The 25,259-nt window shown below is 41.5% G+C and overlaps 1 protein-coding gene across 2 annotated transcripts; it reads right to left on the bottom strand.

Moving 5' to 3' along the window:
• Positions 1 to 256: 256 nt before the first annotated feature.
• On the bottom strand, positions 257 to 24,874 carry AZIN1 (antizyme inhibitor 1). 2 transcript variants are annotated; one of them, XM_079301399.1, is made up of 12 exons: positions 24,545 to 24,874; positions 18,832 to 18,969; positions 12,371 to 12,569; positions 10,153 to 10,326; positions 9,804 to 9,976; positions 6,187 to 6,466; positions 4,633 to 4,714; positions 3,747 to 3,821; positions 2,546 to 2,711; positions 1,917 to 2,035; positions 1,529 to 1,743; positions 257 to 927 (listed from the first exon to the last, which is right to left on the bottom strand). In XM_079301399.1, exons 6-12 carry the CDS (start codon positions 6,273 to 6,275, stop codon positions 816 to 818), a joined length of 858 nt encoding a protein of 285 aa, XP_079157525.1. In that variant the 5' UTR covers positions 6,276 to 6,466; positions 9,804 to 9,976; positions 10,153 to 10,326; positions 12,371 to 12,569; positions 18,832 to 18,969; positions 24,545 to 24,874; the 3' UTR covers positions 257 to 815. The 2 variants fall into 2 exon arrangements, with proteins under 2 accessions (XP_079157525.1, XP_079157524.1); XM_079301398.1 differs by having other exon boundaries at positions 6,187 to 6,321; positions 24,545 to 24,866.
• Between the last annotated feature and the right edge of the window lie 385 nt (positions 24,875 to 25,259).

Below are 25,259 nucleotides of genomic sequence, written 5' to 3' on the forward strand. Positions count from 1 at the left end.
GTGCAGGTTAGCTGGTTAGTGTGAAGAACTGAATCTAAGGTCATGCTCTAAAAAACACACCAAAAATTGCCTTTTAGCCTTCCAGGAACTTACATGACTTTTCACTTCATACAGATTGATCAATCTTAAATTTTTTACTCTTTAACACAAAGCTGAACCAATGGGTTTGAGAAAAGAAAGGTTCTCAAATCAATTACATATACATCTATTTTATAGCTATCTGCCTAGTTCCTCCCAAAGTTAGCCTGAAAAACAGTAAAATCTACACAAAGTTTTATTGCAATCATACAAGGGATACATCACGGGTCAAATACAACAAATACTATGATGCAATTTTACATTTATTAAACTACAGTTCAAAGCACAATTTACACATTCTAAATACACTAAAACATCTAATGAAGTCACACTGGTCTCCCACTGACATTTGATATATCTGGGCGAAAGACAATAACTTTACAAGACTTTTCTAACAGGAATCCTTAGTATAAAAACTGTGTACTTGTATGTAAACTGTTGAAGAACCCAAGTGATGGGTTTCCATCTCCACTAAGTCATCCATTTTGTTGCATATTTAACGCTCAGGGGTTGAATGAACTTGATTTTAAATTTGGACACCATTATCTAACCCTCCCACCCCCCACTGAATTGTTGCTGTAGCTTGTTTTGCCTGGTCCCCATTACTATTACTATTTTTTCAAGTTTTGAAGAGAATGAATTGAATTCAAAATTGTTCCATTTCTTCCACATTGGAATGTTGACCAGACAAACTACAGACTTGCAACTGCAGGTCTAAATGAAGCGTTAATGCCTGTTTAAGCTGCAGTGGAAAAGCGTTCTTCCGGGCTCAGCTGAATGCACGAAGGCACAAAGAAGAAGTTCTTCATCAATGTGTCTGAAGCAATTCCAGCATCTTGCATCTCATCCCTGCAGCAGAAAAGGTCAAGAGATGTAACAGCAAGTTTTCAGGTTCAATTTCCCTTCAGAAACCAGCACAGTATTTGAAGCCAGTTGGCCCTGCATGGCTTGGCCCCGAGCCTGGCAGAAGGGAGCCCAGCTGTGCCAGTGCCTGGCACACACAGAAATGCTGCCACTCTCCAGGGGCACAGCAGTGGGTTACCACACTCTCCATAACCACACCAGCATGGCTCCCTTGCTGCCTGTGATGGTGCCAAGACTGTGCACAACCTGCAGTTACTTGTATTAGGAAAGCTCAAAGGTTGATACTAAACAGCTTTTGTTAACCCAGTAAAGACTTTACATCTGCCACTGAACTCATAGGTGAGATCAGTCAGGTATTTTGCTTTCCTTTGTCACCCCTAAAGCAAAGAAGGCATTTCAGCACAGACCTCAATTTAATCTCAGCAGTCAGACAGAGACAAAAAAAAAAAGAATAGAAAACCACAAACTAAAAAGGCACCTTCTTGCACTCAGCATCCTCTAATATTTGCTACTGAATGTAATTTATAAGTGTACACTCCTGAAGGAAGCAAAAGCAACCTTGCCACTATTAAGATAGTTCTCTTACCAGTCACTGAAAGACATCATGTAGTAAATCAGTGGCCTCTGATAGTCGTTAAAGGCAGACTGTTCACCCAAGGTACCAGAACCCATATTGTCAAAGATCAGCCAATCTCCAACACTCAACTCAGGAAGAAGACAGTTTTCCACAATTTGATCAAGCTCATCACAGGATGGACCCCAAAGGCTGCTTGCAAACAGAGGCTCATCTTCCTTGTATTTCTATATGGAAATGATTTAGGCAATTCAGGCTTCAGTTTATTGAACAAGGCAATTTTCAAATATACAGGTTAAATCCATAAATAAGGTGCAATTATATATGTATTAAGTGTTAAATATATATTCAATGGACAAGGACAGAAAGGACTACTTCCAAAAAATATAGGAGGACTCACCTTGTGAACCTCTGGGATAGTATTCAGTTTCTCAGACAATTTACTTGCAAAAGAACCATAAACACCATCATTTATGTAATACGTAAATACTGGTTCATCATCATTCCTGGTTTGCTCCACTGGAAGCAAAAAAAGAAGTTGTCTTGCATGCATGTTTTGTCATAAGTAGTCCTTTTGCAATCTAACTTAAGTCAGCTGCTTTCTCCTGACAAGGAGATTCCATATATACTGGAATGGGAGAATTACAAGCAGAATAATCTGTATGAGACCAGATATAAATTAAATTATAACATTAAGGGAGGCTTAATAAAATTAATACTCTCAGTAATAGCTACTGCTAAGAACATAAATCCAGAGAAGTAGCTTGCTCTGTGACATGACTTTTTTTATGTGCTAATACAGAAACTCCTAACACCATCTGTGACACACCCAATATAGGCTTAACCTAGTAAGGATACAGGAAGTGCCATATAAAAGTAACAGTGAGAACACAGATAACATATGGTCAGAACCCAAAAGCTACAGTGCAAGAACTAGGAGATGCACAAATATATAAACAAATCCTAGTCTATCCCAACTAATAGTGGGCAATTACCTGAACTGATTCATAACACAAATCCAACTCTTACCTCCAGAAGGAAGAAGTTTATCATACTCGACAGTCTTCTTTGCAATGACATTCACTGCCAGTGTAAATGCAGATGAAACATAATAACATCCAGGCTCTGCAATCACATTAACACCAGATTCCTTAGGAAAGTAGACATCCAGCAATGGCCTGATGACATGATTAACCTAGGAAATTGAAATCAGAGGTAAGACCAATAAACTGAGCTTATGGATGTATCACACACACACACTTCCAGTCAGCAACAGGTCTAGTCAGCACACCCAATGCTTACTCTGATCCTCCATTCTGAGAAATGCCTTTACCAGAGGTCCACAATTTATTAAAAAAAAAAAAGCCAAAAACTGGTCATCCTGCTAAACACTGAAGATGGAGGACCATGAGTCTGAGTACTACACAGTGTCTCTCCACAACCAAAGTTCAAGCTGTGGTGCATGCAAGACTGTACCAGTAAATTTCAATGCCCATGCAGCAAAACAGAATGCAAAATTATATATGAACCCACAAGAACAGGCAAAAGGCCTTTTTGTGATCAGTTTTGATTAGTGTCATATTAGAAACAATTATTTAATACTAATGTTCATATCTTAAGACATATTTGAAGAACAATATATTTGTGACAAGCAACAGAACCATAAGTGAGAGAAAAGCCCTGATTGCTGTTAACTCCTCACTACATAACCTTGTTCTGAATTCATGGAATCTCTGTTTAAGACAATCTAAATGTAAACTGGGTATCCTGTTTTACATGCTACTTCATACTGAAGATGGCATTCAGGCCAAATCAGAGGCCAGCCAAATCAAGACCTGTAGCTTTCAGTTCTAAAGCCAAGTAGCAGAATTTTTCATCCAGTACTAACAGGGTTTATGATCCAAAGCATGCAAGAGTCACCAGCTGGACAATAGCAATCAAAAAAACCCTTGAATTACTACTGCTAGGATTACTTCAGATAGTAATTTAATCTCTAACACACTTAAATCAGCATTCACCCAGGATGAGCAGGATTAAAAAGAATGATCACCTCCAAAAACTGGTTACACTATCCATGATCAAGAATACAAACCCAACTAGTTCGATCATGAGTTACAGTCTAACATGGAACTTAAACAATGTTTCAGCTATCAATTCAAGTTGCAGTTTGAAGGTTAAACACTTCAATTTTTTCAAAAGTAAGAGTTTCAATTTCCAACACACTGCATACCTCTTCCAGCTGAAGTTCTGAACCTGTGAAGCCTCCACCAATATCCAACATGTTCATCTTAAAGCCAAATTCTTCCTAAAATGCATAGGCAGAAGGTAAGTACATAAACAACTGTAAATGCAAAAATATTTTTGCTCCTGTGGTTGGCTTCTGTGTATTTAAGCTTTTGAAAATATTTAGCTGAGTACATCAAATGAGGGAGTAAGGGCATAGTACAGTTCCATTAAATGTAGTAGCAAAGCCCTGGGATGTCAATATAAGTTGGTTACACAATTCTCTGCAAGTCCCACAGCAATATCAACTCCCGTATCTTGTGGCTTTTGTTATAATCAGACAGTACTTGCTAAACAGGGGTGCTTTCTGACAAAAATACAGTTTTAGGATTTCACAAATTTTGTGATAAGACCACTACAATGAATTTGCACAAAGATCAGAAAGATCAGTTTTATTGCCCCCACATGTTACCAGCCACAGCTAAGGCACTGCAGTAATAGGAGCAAAAACACTTGCAGTCTTCTCTGGTCAGTTTACAAACATCTCATACCACAACAAATGCCAGCATACAATTGTTCAATTTCAATGTAATCTAAAAGCATCAGTTGTGTGTTCATAGGACTGATATCTGAATATCAAAAAGCCTTGACTCAAAGTGGGAAACTAATTTAAACAGCATGCAAGGCTACTGCATGTCAGTGGAATAGTATCCATTACCATAATTAGGACAAATTTGGTTTTACCTCTACCACACAAAGAAACATTTAGTTCCTTATTAAAAGTTCCATGTCCAATGATTTATTTTGGAAAGAATGCAGTTGGTTTGTCAGTATGATTGGACTAGAATGGATCTTCTACTACAGCAATTGCATGTGTGCATAGATCTACTTACAGCCATGTCAAACACACACCGAGCATCAGATAAAGCATGAATGTACGTTTGCAGATCCTTGCAAGAGCCTGAAACATGAAATCTGAAAGAAATGAAAACAGTGAATCACTGAACTATGCAGCTTTCAGACCAAGCAGGTTGCTTCACCACATAAAATAGCAACAGAAGCAATTAATTACCAAGTGTCTCAAAACAAGTTTAAATGATAATTTAAGCAACTGTGCAAAGAATAAACTCAGAACAACACTGCCTTCTATTTCATTGCATTTGTACTTAAGAATTGTCTTCCTCTTAATTCTAAGAATGTCACACAATATTCTCATCTTTAAGATAAAGACCATTTACTGAATGTTTCAGTCTTCAGTATCAAAGTGGCTAGAAGTTGTTCTTCAGTAGTTGCCAAAGCTGCAGAGAAGTGCTGATGCCTACCACAAGCTCCTGGACCCCCTCTCGTTCCTTGTTCAAAAGATTCAAGTACTGCCACATGCAGTTAGTCACTGAGGTGCTAAAGCAAATGCCAGCATTCCCATGGGCTTCCTCAGGAGGAGTATGGTCTATTGGTTCTAGACCACAGACACACACAAGCCAGGGTTCTCTAAGTCTACTCCTTTAAGGGATGTCATTCTGGGGCTAAGGTCACTTTTCAAACCTACTTGCATGAATCCACATATGGTTTCTAAAATTATTTAGATAAAGATTATGCACAAGAGCCATATGATTTTTATAGAAGTTGGTTAAGACACTACACAAAGAAATGATTTTTCAGTAGAATATAATTCTTAAAGAAATTTGTAGTTTATGCTTTAACATCCATTTCAAACAGATACACAACATTTGTGGTTTAAGTAATCAAAATCTGGCTTAACATCTTTTTATTGTCTTGAAGACCCATTTATTTGTTTGATTTTTTAAAACAGTCATGAGCATGTGATAGATTTGTAGCTGAGGGTAGACAGAACAGACTTGTGCATGCATTTTTCTCCAGTATAGCAAAATACCCATCAAGCTTTCAATTAAAATACTACTGATCATTTGTACAAAATTGGAACTCTAGGATTCATTCCTGCCACCTGTAAGTCAAAAACTTATCCAAGTATTTTCCCTTGAAATGACCAAGGAGTGACATACAACCTTAATTCTTACAGAACCTGACCCCATGTTCATCTTGTTCAAACTATCCAACCTATTTCATACTATACTAGCACTTCTGTTACGATGTTTATTGCTGGAAAAATACAAATCAAGTTACCACAGAAGTTCAAGAGTACAGCCAGAGAATAAGGGAGGTTCCAAACTTCAGTTTTCACACTGACAAGGGTTTATGTTACTTCATTTCAAATTGATGTCTGCAATAGTTACTTTGTTTCATACTAGTTTGTGCTTGCAAGCAAAAGCTCATGATTCTAAATTGATGTGATATTGTCTGGGGGTTTTGTTGATTTTTTTAAACCCTGTAAAATAGTGTCACTGGGGAAGAATTATTTTCTATATTACATCTTAAGTGCATCATATAAATATCTGTTCAGCCAGCAGAAAAAAAATGAAGTTACTCACTTGACACCAACTATTTGGACTCCCAGCTCCTTAGCACATTCCATGAGATGCCTACAGTTCTTCAGGGTGGTGCCAAACTTCATATTCATCTCCTCACCAGCAGTAATGTCTTCTGTGGCAATGTGCAGTAAGAGCCTAAGAGAAGGGGAAGATGATTGGGGCAGTTGGTTTACATCATCAGCACATGTGAAGCCTGAAGACTGTCAGAAGTGTGTTGATTATGTAGTCAATACTCCAGCTCCATCGATGGATGAATCAAGGCAACCTAATAATAACAATCCTGTACAGAGAAAAAACTAGCAATTAGGGGCTAAAACATGGAGCCAACAAGGACAAGGGATTTCAAAATGCAGCAACTAAGACTCTTGTAGCAGCAAGAGTGTTGAGTGCTGTAATAAAAAATAATGTTACCTTCTAATAAAGCATAGTTCCTCATAAAATCAGTACGACTAATATGGTTTTTCCCATCACTGCCCTCCTCCCCAGCCCAGAGGCTCCCCTTCAGTCAGACATCTATCAGATTTAGTTAAACTCAGCATCTAGAGAACACCAGGCTGAAAGCACACCCTGGCCATACCACATAACCTCCCCTTCTGGCTGAGCACACAGACTCAGGATGAGGGGTAGGGTGGTCAGTCCATTCCCTCGCCTCCCCCAGGACACTGTAGAGCAGAGAGGCATCAGCTACCATCTCTTACATTCTTATACAGTGGGACATCTTCCTCTCTCTGGGCAAAGACTCATTTTGGGTAGTTCTGGCAAATTTCAGTGCCAATGCTGACCTTTCTCTAAGTAACACTTGAAAGCAAAGGCATGGTCACATCCAAACCTCCAGAGACCTATCCCCAAATTCAAACTGCTGTCCACTGAGAAAGTCATACCATCACAAGATCAATTAGTCATGCAGTAAACTAAAGAGAGGTGGTGTCATGACATACACACAGACTGGACAGAGCACATTGCAGTTAACCAGGAGGGGGAGTGTAAATGAGTGGATGAAACTCTGCACCCAGAGTGAAACAGCTCTTGACAAGACAGGCAACAAACAGAACTCAGCCTAGCCACTACAGCTGGCCAAACATCCTCCATGACTTCTACAAGTACTTTCTAAATGTTTCATGGTGTGTTTAAAATGCATTTTGTAAACAGCAAAAAGTCCCAAGTTTTCACACAGGCTGCCCTTCAATCCTTGTTAATTTATACCATTTCCTCTTGAGAAACTGACAAGCATCTCATTTCCTCCTTCTCCACTAGCACAGAAAATTCTGTTCAAAAAAATCTGTAGTCAGACAATATTTTGTGAAGCATTTGGAAAAATGTGCTAGCTGTAGCAAAAAATTGTTACAAGTCAAACTCTAAAATGCAATAGAAAAATTCAAATCCATGATTTGTAACCTCATATTAAGACTAGTAAAAACCCCTCCCTAGAGACATCCAATGTTAAACTTATTGACAAATTGTTATAGCAACATTTTAAGTGAATCAAGATTTTTCAAGCAAAACCTATTAAATCTGACTTCTAGAAATCTAGCAGGATTCTTCCTCCTGGGTTTCAAACAGTCAGAGCAGGGCTAGAGGGTGATATGTGTGTTTAGAGCTTGGTTTTACTTTTAGTTAAGGAAGCATTGATACTTACAACACCCTTGCCTCTACCTAAATTCTTAGGACACCAAGATGCTCAGCAGTTAAACTTTACCTGGAAAAATCTTAAAGATATAATATAGAAAAACAATATCTAAGCACTCCTTCATGACATTTCTCATCTTAAAAAAAAAACAAAACAAAAACTGCAGTCATTTCAGTTGGTAAATCTTCCAAAGGCAGAAATATCAGTTATAAAAAGAGACACTTCTCCCCACTACTGGAGTTTAGTGCAAAGTTACACAAATTTTCAGAAAATGAGAAGAACCACATCTTCCTAAACATGATTTTCACTGCCAAAACATGCTGGCTTCATCTATGCAAACAACCCAGCTCTAGCAACCACAGATAGGAAAAACAAGGCTATATAGTGGCTTTGACTTTTTATAATTATGCCAAGTAAAAGACAAAAGCCTGTCACTTGAGCACCAACATTAGAATGACCTGAATAAGGTAATTGTAATAAAATGAAGGGGGGAAAAAAAAAAATCTATCCAGAGATCATACATCTAAAAAATTTAGTCATCAAAATGCAGTTCTTTTGTAGAAAGTTTTGTGCCCTTGGTAAACAAACTTTTGCAAATATTAGACAATGGGATCCTTGAAAAGAAGTAAAGGGTTTATATTTTTTTTTTTCCTCTCATTCATGATAGTTCTTCATCCTGCACCCCGATGTACAATTTCTCTGGCCCAAGAAAAATCTGCCTCCTAACTTCTCTTGCTGTGGATATTACCACAGATAAGACCATCTTAAAAAGATTGTTAGAATCATGGAAATAAGTCAACATAAAAACTAACAAAACTCTAAAGCCACTAGTGAATAACTGGTAAAACACTAATGACTGAACAGTCAACTTTAGCATTGCCAAGGCTTTCAAACTACTAAGTATACCAGGGCCAGCAGTTGCAGGAAAGTTTATTCATCATACATAACATTTTTGAACAGAAATTTCTCTCCAGGATGCAAAGCACAGACTTCCATGAGGATGAAGTGTCATCACCAGCAACAGCAATATTAAATCTTGTAGTCTTGAACAAACAAAAAAACTGTCTCAAATAAATACAAGCACCATCCCTCTAACAAAATATCCAAAACAAAAAAAGTCAGTTTTGGGAGAAGACAATACTTTAATAATGACTGTTCAGAAGCAAGGAATTTGTCAGGATGTCAGGAATCCAGTTCCTCCAATGACATTTATGGAAAGACATACTTTTAATCACTGCAAAGCACTAAGATTCACTTAGGCTCTGACTTTGTATTTCTTAAAGACATGACCCAAAGCTAAAGCATTCATATGTGAGAGATGTGATGCTAAATTACATGAGTGCCTATCAGTCCAAGAGACCATTATACAGTGGCAGCAATAAAATTGCCATATTTAACAGCCCTTCTTTCCTAAAGCCTTATCAGCTTTGATCATTTTTCTACAGAAAGCAGCTGAGCTAATATCAAAGTGACTGAAAAGAGAACTGGAGTCAAATTTCTCACTGTTTTGATGATGTGGAAATACTTGTAGGTATATTTAATAGACCTGCAGTGTACCCAAACCCTAGATGGGATCCACTACACACAGTCATTCACTGGTAGCTCAGCCCTGACTTCAGCCAGAGCCACTAATATCCCAACAGAGCTCCCTGAAAGATAACACTGAAGCCAAAACAGAGCAGGAGGAAGATCATTTGCAGATGATGAAACGCCAGACTTCTAAATTTTAATCACTGAAACCTTTACATGAAGATTGCCCTTAAAAAAAAACTCTCTCAAGATTTCTCCTAAACCAATGGCCATTGTATTAGGAAGCCAAAATTCAGTAGGAAAAGATGCAAAGAAGCTACTTTCAAAGGAGACAGAAGAACAGATACAAGTGAGTTGTACTAAAGAAGCCATGTACTTTGCTTGCAACTCAAACCACCCAGAATACAGGCAAATTAAGTTTCCCTCACATTAAAAGTAAAACCAGAATTTTGACACTTACTTGGCATTTGGATGGTTACGTGAAATTTTCTTCAGCTCAATATCATTGTCACAAGTCATGATGTTTATCCCAGCTTTTGCAGCATACTTGAGCTGAGAGGCTTGCTTGCAAGGATTTGTGTATATGATGTTTTCAGGAGAAATGCCCAGGTCTTGTACCAATGCCATTTCAGACTGTAAAACAGGAGCACACCAGAGTTTGACAAAGCACACTGCACCAACTTTGCTGAATTTTTATTAGGTCTGCTCTACTACCCCACTAAAGAAAACTATGGCACTTAGCACCAAACTGATGAATTTAAACCAGCAGACATGAAAGAAAATCAGGCACACAGGCAAGAAAAACTTACTTTGCTGGAACATGCAAAACCAACACCAAGAGTTCCCAGAATTTCGAGTACACCTGGAGTAGAATTGCATTTTACAGGATAAAATGGCTTTATTGGTGCCATCACGTTCTGCCATTGTATGTTATTCCTTACAAGCTTTCCAAGATCACCAACATAAAATGCCTTTTTTCCAGTCTGCAAAAGGAAGAATAGGAAAATAAAATGTCTGAAATTGTAGGTTTGCTGTCAAAACAAACAACCCAAAGTCTTAAAGAACTATGTACCTTTTTTTACCCTGCTCTTAACTTTTAGATTTGACCTTAAACAATGTTTTTCTGTTCACCTAGCAATTTGAACTAGTTTTAAAATAAAAGGGAATACCTACCACTTCAGAGACATTATGAATGCTATTGACAATATTCTGAGATTCCTGAATAAAAAAATTCCACTGAAATGCCAAATGTTGATTTTATCAAAAAGTACAGATTAAGCTATGCATTTCTTTCAACTTTTTATTTTCAGAAGTCTGCAGCTATTTATAGGAAGAAAGTCCACTGGGATGAAAGCTTCCACAGTCTCATATAAAACATAAATGTAATTTATATCTTATTATACAAGGAATAAAATCTGATGTACTAATATTGTTTTAACACCCAGCTAATAGCTTATTTTACTGAACATTTGCCTGATGGTATTTTAGTTCAAGAAGTCAAGTTCAAGACTGTTCTCCACATCTTGTGAAGAATGAAGTGCAAAAGGGATTTTAAGAACTAGACTCATGTTAAAGGTGACAGAATCAAGTCAATTTTTAAGAAAATGCACAGACTTTTCTGGAACTGTTACGTTCCTTTTGGACATCTGTTACACCATAGTCTTTCTCAATATCAGGTCATGATGTGGGTGTAGTGGATCAAAATGCAAACAGATCATTCCAGATTTGTTCATAATGTGCACTCAGTAAAACTACTATAAGTGAATGATCTATTGCAAATCAATTAAAGACCATCACAAAATACAGGATGGATCTGAATGGAGATTGTACATTAAATGTTAATTCTAGCACCTGACTTTCACAGATATGAAACTATATGTTGTGGCTTATTTTATACAAAGTCTTTATTTCTGTTTAAAAAACACAAAGAAATTCCATCGGGTGGAAGCATACTGACCCCCTGTATGGGTCACCAGCAGGAATGGGATCTGGAGCTTTAGATCCATGGCACAGGCCTCTACCCCTTGAGCTAAAGGAGTAAATGAAAGCAGCAGGAGGCAGCTATCCTCTGTGAGCCAGCCAGTGGTTGGAGACATGACATGTTGCCAGTAGTTTACCTATTTATTTGCTAGACAGAAAAAGAATATTAGGAATCAGGATTTGGGAGTCCTACCCTGAGTTCAGAAGGCCATGGAATTTAGCTATTTGTTGCACTACAGTTGACCACCTGCACATTAATAATAGTTATGATAAACCAAGGGGAAAGTGAGCAACTCACAGGTATAGCACATGAAGAATAAAAAAAAAGTTAATTAAGCAAATCCTGTAATGTTTGCTCTTTCGACAAGTCTGTCTACAGACCTAAAACTTCATCTTCCTGCCTCCTCCTAAGAAATGAGTGAAGCCTTATTAAAAAAATGACTACTGTATACACAGAATTATTCAAGTTTCTTTCCAGTTGGTTGCTAAACTTCAGTAGCTTTTACACCACTTTGTCTTGAAAGATAGCACCTCACAATGTGCTTGTACCAGAGTTTCCAGCGGGGAGAAGGGTAACAGGAAGATGTATAAACAAAAACCATGATGGCCCACAAAATTTAAACACTGCTTTAAACTGGCTCAGCATACACATTTGTCAGAACTGTGTCATTTTCAGGGAAAGAACAACAACAAAAAGGTTCTAACTGAATATATCCACTTGCACAGTTTCAGGTGCTTGATCTAAACCCCACTGCTAATAAAATCTCTTGATACGATGAGACAGGAACCTATATTTAGCTACATCAGTCAGACTACCTTCCTGCTAGCCTCACTCAGGTAAGAGCTGATGCCCAAATTTCCCCAACAGAATTCTGCTCAAAGCAAGAAAACAGCAAAGAAGCAGATTTAGAAGAAGAAACTACTTTATAAGGTGAGTGAGGCTTAGCTGACTGCTCCTCTGTTGGTGTCAGCTCATCAGTTCTAAAATACTTTAACCAGTTCAAAGATTTAGGGAACCAAATCAAAAGATCTGGAAAGCAAACTTACATGAGTATGTTCATAAATACAGTTGTCAATAACATCTGCAAGAGTTGCTCCTTCATCCAACAGACCAATGGAGTAATTTGCATCCTCAAGAAATCCTTTCATCTCAGCCGTATTCCACAAAGCCGACAGTCATAAACCAAGAAACACAAGGGATGGGCTTCCAAGCCTTAGATCCGGGTCCCTTAAATTATGCAACAAACTGCACAAAGAAAACATGTGTCAATGGAAAAAGATACAAAGCACACAAAGCTGCTATTTAAAAATCAGCTTTCTACACCTGATGTCCTACAAACAGTAATACACCCTCTACAAAAATCAGATGTTTTTACTCTGCTCACACTACATTTGTCAGAGATGTGGATAGACCAATTCTGCTGGAGTCAAGAATAAAACAGAAGCTGGGTACTTCCAGCAACAACTAATGCAAGAAGAATTCCAGACTTTATGCACACAGATCTGCACTGAGTTTATGCAAACTATGAAAACACTGCAAGTGCAGCATAATTGTACAAATGCCTCAGCTCAGTTCTTCTCAAGTACAGCATCTTAAGCAATGCAACCATTCAAATGTGCAACTGCATGACAGACTGTAACAGAACATTTTTTAATTTGTTACAGAAAACTTGCATCTTATTGATTAAATAAGTTAGCAGAATGCATTAACATTCCAGTTTTTTTATGCTAATTTATAACCACTGCATTTATATGCTGTATTTATTAGATACTTATTTTTTCTCTGTTCATTACATTACCTAGAACAATTAAAAACGTCAACTGCAATAGAAGTTGATAAAAAGAAGCCAGTAGGCTAGCAGAAATTTTAAAAGTGATAATCTCAGTATGTAGAATTGTTATTAAAATAAAGTTAGTCTAGCTTTTTTTTTTGCATCCTGCTTATCTTCAGATCTTCACTGCAAATTAGCTTAGTAGTTCATAGTGTTTTCTGAAAGACAACCTTAACACAGGCCAAACACTGAAAACACTTATATGTATAGTCTTATAATGCAGATTGACTATTTAATCACAAGTAAAAATCAGCAGACAGCATCAAATTACCAACAGATGACTATGTACCTTCACTTGCTTTACTTGATGAACAGAACAATCTGCAGTTTACCTTCCATTAGAGTTCTGAGTCTTGTTTAAAAGCATCTTATTAGCTTACATCAACCCACTGACCACATTTGTTTCAACTGTCATCTTTTAGACTAACACAAGATTGATCAAAACCAGAGAGCTCACTAAATTCCTTCTCTAAATGAAGACCTAAGGCTTTTTAAAATCTCTCAACAGAAGGTGCATAGTACTTGTAAAAAAAGCAATGCTTGTTTTCTAAAGCCACCTGCACTTAAATTTACAAAAGCAGAATTATTTTTCTAATTAAAAGTTTTTATAGAAACCACAAACATTAGAGCTGAAAGCCAAAAATACTTAATTAGGACTATAAAAGTTAAGATAATTTCGGCTTCGAATCATCACAGGGCCAACGGTATTAACTCCCATCTCATGTTTCATCCACCACCTCCAAACAGGAAAAAAAATAAGCACACAATTTGCAACACAGGTTTGGTTAATGTTGTCAACAACATGAACAAAGTTACTTTGCTGCAGTTTAAAATCACCACAACTAAGCAGCAGTTGCTCCTGCTTGTCATAATGCCAAATAATGAGAAAGGAGCCAGCAGGGCTTTTTATATGCTTTGTGCACAACTCAAACATGCCCCCTATGTTTGTTACAAGAGGAATTTATCACCAGGTGAACTAACTCAGTGGCAGCAGTTCTGTTCAGAAGCTGAATGATAAAGACAAGTACACTGTGTAAGAAATACTAGTCTCACACCTATATAGTGAGTTCTATAATTATTTAAAGGAATCCTGAAGATCCAAAACAAATCACAGAAGAGCAAGATAATTATCACATTGATGTAAGGATTTAATTAGTTATAAAAACAATGACTGGGGGGTAGACTATAGTAATCAGAAAAGTGTTGAGTCAGTAATATATCAGTATAAGACTAACAGATAAAACATCTTACAAAAATACCACCACTGAACAAAAGAAGCTTGTGAACCAAGTTTGCCTTAGAATCAGTCCAACAAACATGAGCACCAGAGTCATCTCATAAATATCCACGGTTTCCAGAGGCAGAGGACCAAAAAGATTGAGTTCTCTCCCCTCCCCACCTTGGAAAAAATGCTGGCACTGGCATTTAACTGGACTCTTTACCACCAATTCCCCAAAGCCACCACCAACAAAAAAAAGTTACCTAGTAAGATAGTTTTGATGAAGATTATTTCCTAAACAATTATTTTTACAATTTAATTTATAATTTAAATTAGAATTAAGATTATTTCCTTTGTCTCTTGCTCATTCATCAAAAAGATGGTCAAGAGGCAGGGACCAAAAGGAATATATGGTAGTACAGATTCAATGATAAATTGCAACCTCTCCCAGGCTGCTAAACAGTGATTGCTTTTTTTAAGCACATCCAAGCCATAGAAACATTTCCATTTAACATAAATTATCTAGTAGGGGAAAAAAAAGCTAACATTTGTTTGACTATTGTCCAATTTCCCCTTTTTTGAATAAATTACATCTCTTCAATCTTGATAGGAAGAATGTTCTACAAAGAAAAAACAAATTTTTAGAAGCGCTGCTACAGCGCCACTGCAAGACAGTGGCTAGAGAAATTTTTATTTAAGGGGTTAATCCCTTACAGTAGGATTTGGGATTCTGCTGTCACCTAATTCTGTCCTGACTGGTTCCCTCCTGGGGGGGCAGGGAGGAGAAGCAGTGATAAAATTTGCAGAAGGAAATCTAAAGGATGGTTTAGGACTTTTTTTTTTTTAATGTCTGTAAGATGAGTCAGAAATCATTAGAGTACAGAGTTCACTCCGTGCTGGAAATGCTGACTTGCTGCAAGTCATTATTTGACAGACTTGGTGTGGTAACACCACCCATTTTCACACCTGAAATGTTAGTCTGCACAATGCTCCAGGACATATATTTTAAGTCAAACAAAAGCTGTCAAGTGGTATGAGACTTATACATAGGCATGTAATTGCTTTCTTTGAAGTAAGCATTACATCCTCAGGCTCTTTACAGTTCAACACAATGACTTCCCAGATGAAGAACTCTAAGATAAAAAGTGTACATATTTAAACACTGCAATTACTGCAGACATCTGGAAAAAAAGAAAATTAAAATTCCCTGAACAGAGTCTAAGCACATGCTTATCACATGTAAGCATCCATGACAAACAACTTTCATTTTTTTAACACTGTTCAAACTATGTATTCTTTGGCCTAAGAACTTTAAAAACCCCAAACACCTATAGGAGTTTGGATCTTTCATTAAAAGCTTCCTCTGCAAAAAAGTCTCTGCAAACAAAACAGGGTCCAAATAATGACCTTCAACCACATCTTAATAAAGAAAAGTATTTATAGCATATAATAATTATGCTGATGCAAGAATCATAAAGGGCTAAAAACACATTCTCTCATTCCTTGCAATACTGGTTCTTCAGGGCTAACAAATCAAAAAATAAACATTTTGTCACTAGCAATTCAGTACAGAACAGGTATACCAGAAAAGTATATATATATTTTATATATATACTCACTATATGTGAGTCCTCTGTTTTCAGTGCAGAAAATACCTATTTATAAACTTCTAAAAAATATTCGAAGACACCATTTCACTAACTCACATCACTGCAACTCAGTTAGCTGAATGCAGCCACTAACCAACTGATGGAAATGCTGGAATAGGTGTTTCCTTTTGCATTACTCAAGTTACCGCTCAGTATAAATCCACTGAGGGTCATAAGTAGGGTACCTGTACAGCTTTGGCCAGCTGTATCCTACTCTATTCTCTCAGCAGCACTCCACACAGAGAAGTGAGCAGTGTAGGAAGAACAATTCTGCTGAAGCAAGCAAACGGGGTAAATACTGAAAAAACAATGCCCACCCAACATCTTCTACAGGAACAATAACCTCCTTCTGCTTTCTTGAAGTTTGAATACATTATTCAGACTCAATAAGCTCCCAAAGTTTACAATAGAATATTACCCTTCCAAGTGCACGTACACTCCCGTGGTTCCAGACCAGCACTTCTCTTTTACAAGAGTGCAGCCACTTCCCTATCCTATCTTCCTGCTCAGTGTTAGTATTTGGCCTTTCCACTCCCCCCTGAGACTCCCAATTCCCAGCCCTCCTGCACCCCAACCGCCACCAGTTCCATTTAAGCAAAGTCGTGAAGGGTTTCAAAGTTAGCCAGTACAGATAGCTACTGCTTCCACTTGGCATAGACAGGGAATGTTAATACATCAGACTTCCATTGCTAATTCCCATCATTTCTGATCAATCAGATGTGGCAATAAATAGAAGAGATTTTTAAAGGAGGCAAGACTTCAGGCCATGGTTGCCAGACCTGTTCAGGGAGTGAGAGCTTGAAGAGCAGACCGAACTAAACCCCAAGTCTTCCCCTGACCAGTGTAACACCAGGAAAAAAGTGGGATGGAGGAAATTATAAAAAGGAAGAGTTTAATGGAAATGTAAGTACACCTCAGACAGAAAGATTTTATTTTAGCTCTACTGGAACATTAACACATAATATTACTGTTACATTTAAAAGTTCACTTGACCTTTTTCCCATTAAATCACTTTGAAAGTTGAACAGGACTCAAAGTACCAATTAGCTCTCTAACTTATGTTTTAGCTGTGTTTGAGGCAATGACCTGTGCTTCAGCTACAGATTTCCTGGCAAACACTGGTGCTTACATCACTACATTCAATATTGAAATGCTTCTATTTGTGTGTAGTATTGCTGAACATGTAATAGATCCAAACTCAAAATGAACACACATTATCTGAATATTCAGCTGCAAATAAAGCAAATCCAGTGGTATTCCCATTCCTGGGCAACCTATACCTTGCATCATTTTTCACAACACAGGAGTCTACCAGTTAGAGAAGGAATATCTCAAAAAAGGTAGCAGAACAGCCTTTACCTCAAGAGTAACAACTTCTGCCACAGCCAAAATTCTTTTCAGAAGAGTTTTGGAAATTAAGATGCATGTATAGTACCTTAAGATTTTATACTTCCTTCACTCCTTCCTAACAATTCTTTTGCCTTTTCTAGCTTTTTACTACTTTGCCTTATTCCTGTTCAAGTGCAAAACGTTGTGCAAGAGTTCTAGCCACGTACAACAGCAAACCAGAACTTACACTTAAACTGAACAGAAGTAATTTTCTCAGCTATTTTGCTTATAAAAACCACACCTAAATCAGAATAGTGATATCCAGAAAATTCGCAGTGTTAACAGAATTCACTTGAATAGTGCATTCAACTACAATGAACCAGATACATGCAGTTAATTCAGCAAGATTCAAACAAAACAAAAAAAAAACATCACCTCTGGAGATGGAGCCAGAAGTCATGATAAACCAAGCTCATCCTGTGCCTCAGCAATTGTGGTATCTTCAATGAATAAGTTTATCTACATTAAATACCTTATTAGGAAGCATACTAACACAACTGGCATTTGGAATCTTTGTGGTCTTTAAAAAGTACCTGGCTCAGTAAGATGTACTTAACCGTCCGCAAGTTCTACATTAAAAAGCATTACATAAATTTATAGGTACTAAGCCAAACAAAAACGCCTTCAGCTAGACAGGAAAAAAGTAACACTGTACAAACACTGCATAAAGTCAGCTTAAATGCATTTGTAATATCAGACTTAAGACTATTGTTATAAAACCACATAAAACTGTTCTAAGTTAACACAACACGATAACCACACACACACTTCAGAGTTTTCTGTGCTCCTTAAGATCAGCTAAGTGCATTAATTTGTTTTCCAATTGCTTTTCTTTAATAACTATTTGCCACTTCAAAATATAAAGGCATTTATAATTGGTACACATTTTCCATCCAACATTAAATTCCACATTCTACTGGAACCCCACTACAACTATTCGTGGAAGTGGATAGTAATTAGCAAATAATGGAGATGGGCATTTGGGAAGGCACACCCTTCATGATCAGCCTTAGTTACTATTTACAATAGCAAATTTTAACTATTTCAGTATAAATTACTCTAAGAGATTTTACAGTACTCAGCAAGTCGTGAGTTGATGTTAACAGTCATGCAGTTCAATTAATGACTTCAGAATTATCACAGACTGAAGTGATAGCATTTTATTTCAGGATTTCTGCAGGCAACACAACTAATTCAGAAAAGTAGCTCTATTTACCAAGTTTACTGCAGAACTCCATCTGATAATTATATTGAGAAAAGTGTTAGGTAAAATTTTTCGTCCCCCCCACCATTCTGAATGAAAGGCCTATGTAATTTTGATAACCTACATTCAGACAGTTATCTTCCTTATCAAAAAACCAATATAAGCTGTATTTCTGCAAGTGCTTATCCTGCTGATACAGATGAAGAGAGACTTACATGGACAAGTTAGGAGATGGAACCCTACTATCATCAGCTAGGTTCCCAAGGTGGCTCAGCGTTGAAGTCGAACTGCTCTCTATAAAGCACTTCTCCTAAGCCCTCTGGATAGTTGTAAACTTGATCAGAGATTTTGCCCTGTAGGGAGAAAAATGCACACAAAAATAAATTTCATAGCCAGAACAGAAAAAAAGCTTTATAATAAAACAAGTAACAAATGCCTTTCAGTAGTGCTTTTAAGGAGGCTTGCAACAACCCACCGTGAAAGTTTATAATCACAAACACCCAGTTTTCAAGAGTTTATATAAACCCTGAGCCAGAACAAGTCAGATGTACAAAGAACTGCTAAAATACATGAAACTGTTTTTTGTACTTATCTTTCACAGTCTGAATGGGAATATTTTCAAAACTAATTGCAAAGAGCTCTGATCTTTGCATGATCCTGCTGTAGGGTTAGTATGGCTTAACACTGGACTACTCTCCCACAAGTGTTTTTAACCCTGTAACCACTGCATTCTTCCTCTCTCCACTTCCTTTCTATTTTAGAATTCCCTTGCCACGTTCCTTCTCCCTCTGCTGTGAATGAACACGGCATGTGGGTGAAAAAAGCTATGTGGGTGAAAAATAGTGCTTTATATAGTGAAACTGAGCACCACACAGACAAATCCAGAAATGAGCAAGACAGGAAAAACAAAGAAACTTATGCTTGCCTTCAGGAATGAGGAAACATTTCAGCTGGCCCTTAAAGGCTATTACACACATCACCAAAGCAGCATTTTAAAGTACAAGGCTAGCTTATTCAAGGTGAATCAATCACACTAACCAGCACAACAAATATAAAAGCAATCAAGGAAATAATTATTAGCTCTGTTGAGAAGTTATTCCTCCTAAAAGCAACAATTTTCATGGAATTAAATACCAAACTGCTCAGGTGTAAACCCAACATATAACAAAGTTTCTACAAATTTGCTGTGATATGTGGCATGAAAGAGTGTACCAACCTATCATTGAAATAAACCCTTGCTACTTACTTTTTGTTTAAGTAATACTACATGGCCTGACTACAAAAGCCTGACTTCTGGGAATCAATCCCTCAACACAAAAGATCTTCACAGACATATTAGTTAAACTCCTGAAATGTACTTTTCCACTTATTCTTGCTATGGGAAAACTAGCACTATAAAGGACTGCAGAACACACAGAGGCAATGCAACTTGAGGGTAACTGTTTCACAGCAACTCCCACAGAGCAATCCCTGCAGCTTTACCACATAAATTAGCATTTTACTAGCATGCAACACTAAAAACCAACCTCAATTCTTCAAAACTGAGCTATTACGGAATTTTGCCAGCTAGAATTAATGTATATGTATTGTATTTAACCTTACCCTTTTCTTTCACTAAAGCAAGAAGTCAGTAACATTTAGTTCAGCACATAACAGTTTTACAAAATGAAGATGTTGCCAGGATTTAAAATCAACTAGTACTTACACTATTTTCTGCTACTGTTCTTGTTATACTCAACAATTCATACCAATTTCCCAGTGACAGGAATTCAGTTTACCTTCCTAGCCAACCAAGTTATTAAACAGGTGCTTCTAGGGAGAAGCACATAACTTTCAGTGGAAAGTTATTAAAATGCAATGCTTCAGCCAAATATCACCTGCAGTATTACACCAATAAATACTCTCACATGTCCCAAAAAGGAAAGTTTACAGTGAAAGTTCCTGTGGAGCAGGAAGGAAACCTGACAATTTTCTGTAGCAACAGTCAACTTTGAGCTGTGTCTTTCAGAACTTCTTTTAAGTGAGAATTACTTATCTAAAGACTCTACACAAACATATACAAAATAGTCAGATGGCTGTCTTCTGTGTAGCTTTGCCACTACTAAACATGCAGAGGAAAATGGCACAACTTGAGCTTTTCCAATATCATTTTAATCTACTTTAACCAACAGAAAGAGGGATGATTTTTTTTTTTTTTTCTGTAGAGAGCCAGAGCTGGGCTAACACTTTAAGTAGAAGTGTATTAGATGTCTATAACCCATATGGGCAAACCCAGTTTTACAAAAATTGCACATTATCAACCACGATTAAACATTCCTTGTTTAAGGGATTTAAAGTAGGTATAAAAGGATTCTTTGCTATTCAGCAAACTTTGAGTTGTGGGAATAGTCAGCAAGATAGGTCTGCCTTTTGATATTGAAGTGATACCTATATGTACATGTTTATAATCTGTTGGTATACTCTACTAGCAGGTTCCTGAGGTTTGACTACATCTCAAGTAACAACAGTCACAACTCACCTGAGGACCCAAATCACCCCCCAGTTGCCCACAGCAAATAGTTTTATCAGAACACCTGCATCAAGCCCCATAAGTGCCCAGCAGGGCTAGGCTTTTTCCAGTTCACTGGTTCCCCTTATCTCCCTATGTGTGATGCCAACAGGCCTATAAAACCAGGCATCAATTCAGTCTCTTAAATATAAATCCACTGCATCTGTTTCTGAGAAGAGGCTCTTTAGTGGCTTGAGCTAAAATATCCATTAACCAAACCCTAAAAATCTAGAATTACAATGACCTTGCACATTTACTCTGAGTGACAGACCTCAGACTCAAAGGCACCAAAGTTACTCTGGTTTGGTATTTTTGAGTTACAGAAAGCCTCTTCCAGCTCAGGGAGAGGACACGCTCTGAGTGGCAAGAGGAGGGGAGCAGGTCCTGAAGGAAGCACAGGTCCCTAAGGAGTTCTCCCATGAACCACACTCTTTGCTCCAGTGCTACATCAACAGTATTTAGAGCTAAAATTTACCATTACACCCAAATTAGCACACTACACAATTAAGCCTTACTTTCAGGAAGGGACAGTCTTAATTCTCTTCCAGAGCACTCCATCTCCCCTTTAATTTGGAGACATGGAATCATTTCCAGCAGCACTGCTGCAATCACACACCTGCACCAGCCTTTCAGGGAGCAGTGGGAAGCACAAGCTGCGTGTCCAGGACAGGCTGCAGTGCCAAAAGGCAGTAATCCTGCCTCTTGCCTCCAGTAAAACTGTGCCCGCAGGAGGAACATTCCCACAGCTGTTCACCACCAAACAACACCTCCCCCTCCCAAAGACCCTCCCTTCTCTGGGGTTTAACAGCCTTCCCTGGAGCTCAATGCCCAGCAGGAGGGATGGGGGAGAGCAGCCGGCTGTCTGTCTGCCGGGGGGCTTGGCCTACAGGAGGCAGAGAAGGGAGCTCACCACAGCCAGAGGCACACGGGGAAGGGGCTGCCTTGTCACAGGCATCAGCCACAGCAGCAGCAGCATTGTTCACACGGTGACAGGAAGGAAAGAACTAGACTGGACCAGTCCAGACTGGAACAAACCCCTCCTACCATCACCATTATTCACAACCCCCACCTCCCCCCCAGCACCACTGCCTCCCACGTTTATCCAAGGAAGAATAGTGGGCAAAGGCAGAGCCTTCAGAGGCAAAAATCCGGCAGCTGGGGAGGGCAGAAGAAGCAGGGCAGGACTATCCCCCAGCCCCTCGCACACAAGAGACCCCATCACGCATCTGACTAAAGGGCAGGCAGATCCACGCCGTTTTACTGGACTTCACACAGTGTTTTCATATCGGGTGCTATAACCGACTGGGACTACACAATTGTGTCCTGGTTAGTCAGTGGAGGCTGCTGCAGAGGTCTGAAACGCAGTGCTTCTCCTGCCTACAGGCACAAGGCAGCTGTGCAGGATTTTGTACTGCAGGAGATGCACTTCAGAAAGGCTCACTTTCTTCCCTCTTCACTGCAACCAGCTAACTCCCGGCACACACAGCCATCTCACGCACTCATGACTGGAGAAGACCTGCAGTGCCGTGTAGTACCCGGCCATAACAGCATCCTCAGCCACACCACGGTCCTGCACTTGCACCGTCCCACTAAGGCACGCATGAGCCCGCTTGCTCACCGTGCCTTCAGCTCCCCTACCACCAGAACAGACATCTCTACAGATCTCTCACCACTGTAACTCTGCTGACCTCCTACCAAACAGGGAAAGGCACTGCAGCCAACACACACGCACTCCGGATACCCAACAGTAAGGCGCATGCACTTTACACACGCGAATTCAGATGGCAGCTGAGCAGGGACCAGACCCTTCTCCATACTTTCCAAAAGCCACTAGTACTCCAGTGGCCAAACGGACCACAATACCTCTGCTTGGCATAGGCAGCCAAGCCGAGGAGGTTGAGCTCAACCAAGAGACCTCCAAAAGGGCCGGCGGTACCGGACCTGCTACTGCTGCCCTGAGGGTCTGACCAAGGCGGGGGTAAAGGGTGCGCCGGTCAGATGAACGGGAACGCTCCTCGGCCAAGGGAGGGGGCTGCTGACGGGAGGGAAGGGCTCCTCTCGGCATGCCGGGTGACCCCACGGCCCTTCTGCGTGTAGGCAGTCCCGGAAAGCGTCAATTGTGCAATTCCCTTAAAACTCGAGCGTTGCTCTGACAGCCGGCGCTGCCACCCCGCTCCTCTCGGCCCGGCCCGTGGTCACCATGCCGAGGGGGACAGGCTGCTGCTCGTGCAGGCGCAGCTCAGGTGAAGGGAAAAGTGGAGCACGGCAGCGGGAGCCCGGATGGATAATCACGCTCACAGAAGCACAACATGGCCCCTGAGAAGCAGGCAAGGAGACGCCGCGGCCATGCCAGCAGCACTTCTCCAGCCTGTGCCCCCGCCAGGCTGCCCAGCGCCGGGGCCTGTCACACACGGCCGCCCCGGGGGCTCGGGGGAACCCACAGCGTGTGGCGTGGAAAGGCAGCCTGCAGCCCCCGCGCCGCAGCCTGTGCTCCCAGCCCGGAGCTGCCTCAGGGCACCGGGCAGCCCCTCTCCCTGCGGGATCCGGCCGGGACGGCCCTCGGCCCGGCTCCCGGGCAGGGGCGTCCTGCAGAGGCAGCAGCAGGACGCGGGTCTGCAGCCGCGGGCACTGCCCCGGCTGTGAGGGGGAAGACACCGTACAGCCCCCCTCCGCAGGAATCCGCCATGTTAGGGCGGCCGCCGAGCCCCCGCTGCCCGCGGAACCGGCGGCCCCGCCGCCCTTCCGCGTCCCGGAGACTGCGGGAGAAGGGGACCGGCGGCACCGCCGCAGCGTTCACGCCGGTGCCCGGCCTCTGCTCCCGCCCCGTCACCGCTCGCACGCAGCGCTGTCCGCCATGTTAGCGCGGCGGCCGTTGACCCTCCGCCCGCCGCCGCCGCCACCCTCACGGCTGCGGGGGTCCCGCCGCCCGCCCGCTCGGCCCCCGCACTGCGGCCCCGCACCGCCCGGCGCGCAGGGGCACAGGGGCAGCTCCGGTCTGACTCATGCCGCCGCTCTCCATCTGCCGCCGCCGCCGGCAGCCGGGCTCGCCCCACGCCGCCGGGCGGAGAAAGGGCAGCGGGAGGAACCGGCCCCTTTCCCAAACCTGCCCGGCAGTCACCGCCACGGCACTGCCCGCCGGGTGCCCTGCGCCCCTTCCGGGCACCACGGCCACCGCTCCCGGTCCCTCCCTGCACTGCCCCGAGCCCCAGGCCCCGGGCAGGGGGAAGCCCCTGCGGCTCTCGCCCGCCGCCGGTGACCACGGACGCTCCGGCCCGGTTCGGAGCTCGGGGTGGGCGTCGCCACTGCTCCCCTCCCTCCCTCCCTGCCGCCACCTCCCCCACGGGCGGCGAGAGCCCCAGGACCCCCGCTCCGATACTCACGTGAGATAACGGCCCGAAAGATTTGGTAAATCGTCTTCTCTTTTTAGGCGGAATTTTTAAAGAGGGATGTGGGAACCTACAGCAGAAATACAGGCGGCGGCAGTGGCGCCTTCCAGGGCCATAGGCTGCGGGGGCGGCCGGCGGGGAAAGCGCAGCGCAGCGCTGGGAGCAGAGGGCACAAGCGGAGAGAGACAGAGCCGGAGAGGGCCGGGGGCTGCGGCAGCGGCGGGCGGAGGCGGGAGCGTGGCCGGAGGGCTGCGAGCGAGCGAGCGGAGACACGGGGCAAGAAGAAGGGGCTGTCGGCGGCAGCGCTTTTATAGAGCGGGCGGGCGGGCAGGGCGGGACCGGGCCGGCGTCACCGCACGGGGCGGGACGCGCCGCCCTTCCCCGCCGGGCGCGCCGGGCCAGCAGCGGCGCGGGTGTCCCCGGCTGGGGTGTCCCCGGAGGGGCTGCGGTGTCCCCGGCTGGGGTGTCCCCGGAGGGGCTGCGGTGTCCCCGGCGGGCCGCCCGCCCTGGCTGGCACCGAGGGTGCTGCAGGAGCGGTCAAGTCTTTGGTTAATTCCTGACACAAGCCGGGGCAGGGACACCGTCAGCATCCCCCCGGGATCCCGGACAGGTGGTTACCATACGTGTCTTCACACGGCATCTGCGATCTGTGCTTCTGCCATGGCTTCACTAACCCGAGACCTGTTCTGTGTCACTGCTGCTTTGAGCA

Source organism: Erithacus rubecula (genome assembly GCF_903797595.1).
Source record: "Erithacus rubecula genome assembly, chromosome: 3".
In the NCBI taxonomy this organism is placed as follows: domain Eukaryota; kingdom Metazoa; phylum Chordata; class Aves; order Passeriformes; family Muscicapidae; genus Erithacus; species Erithacus rubecula.

What these genes read in the sequence shown, in the direction of transcription:
- AZIN1 (XM_079301398.1), bottom strand. Translation starts at nt 12,472, where the DNA reads ATGAAAGGATTTCTTGAGGATGCAAATTACTCCATTGGTCTGTTGGAT. An exon ending in CGTAACCATCCAAATGCCAA is followed by an intron (nt 6,322 to 9,803) that starts GTAAGTGTCAAA and finishes CCCTTCTCTTAG; the next exon opens with GCTCTTACTGCACATTGCCA. An exon ending in GGTGTGTGTTTGACATGGCT is followed by an intron (nt 3,822 to 4,632) that starts GTAAGTAGATCT and finishes TATGCATTTTAG; the next exon opens with GAAGAATTTGGCTTTAAGAT.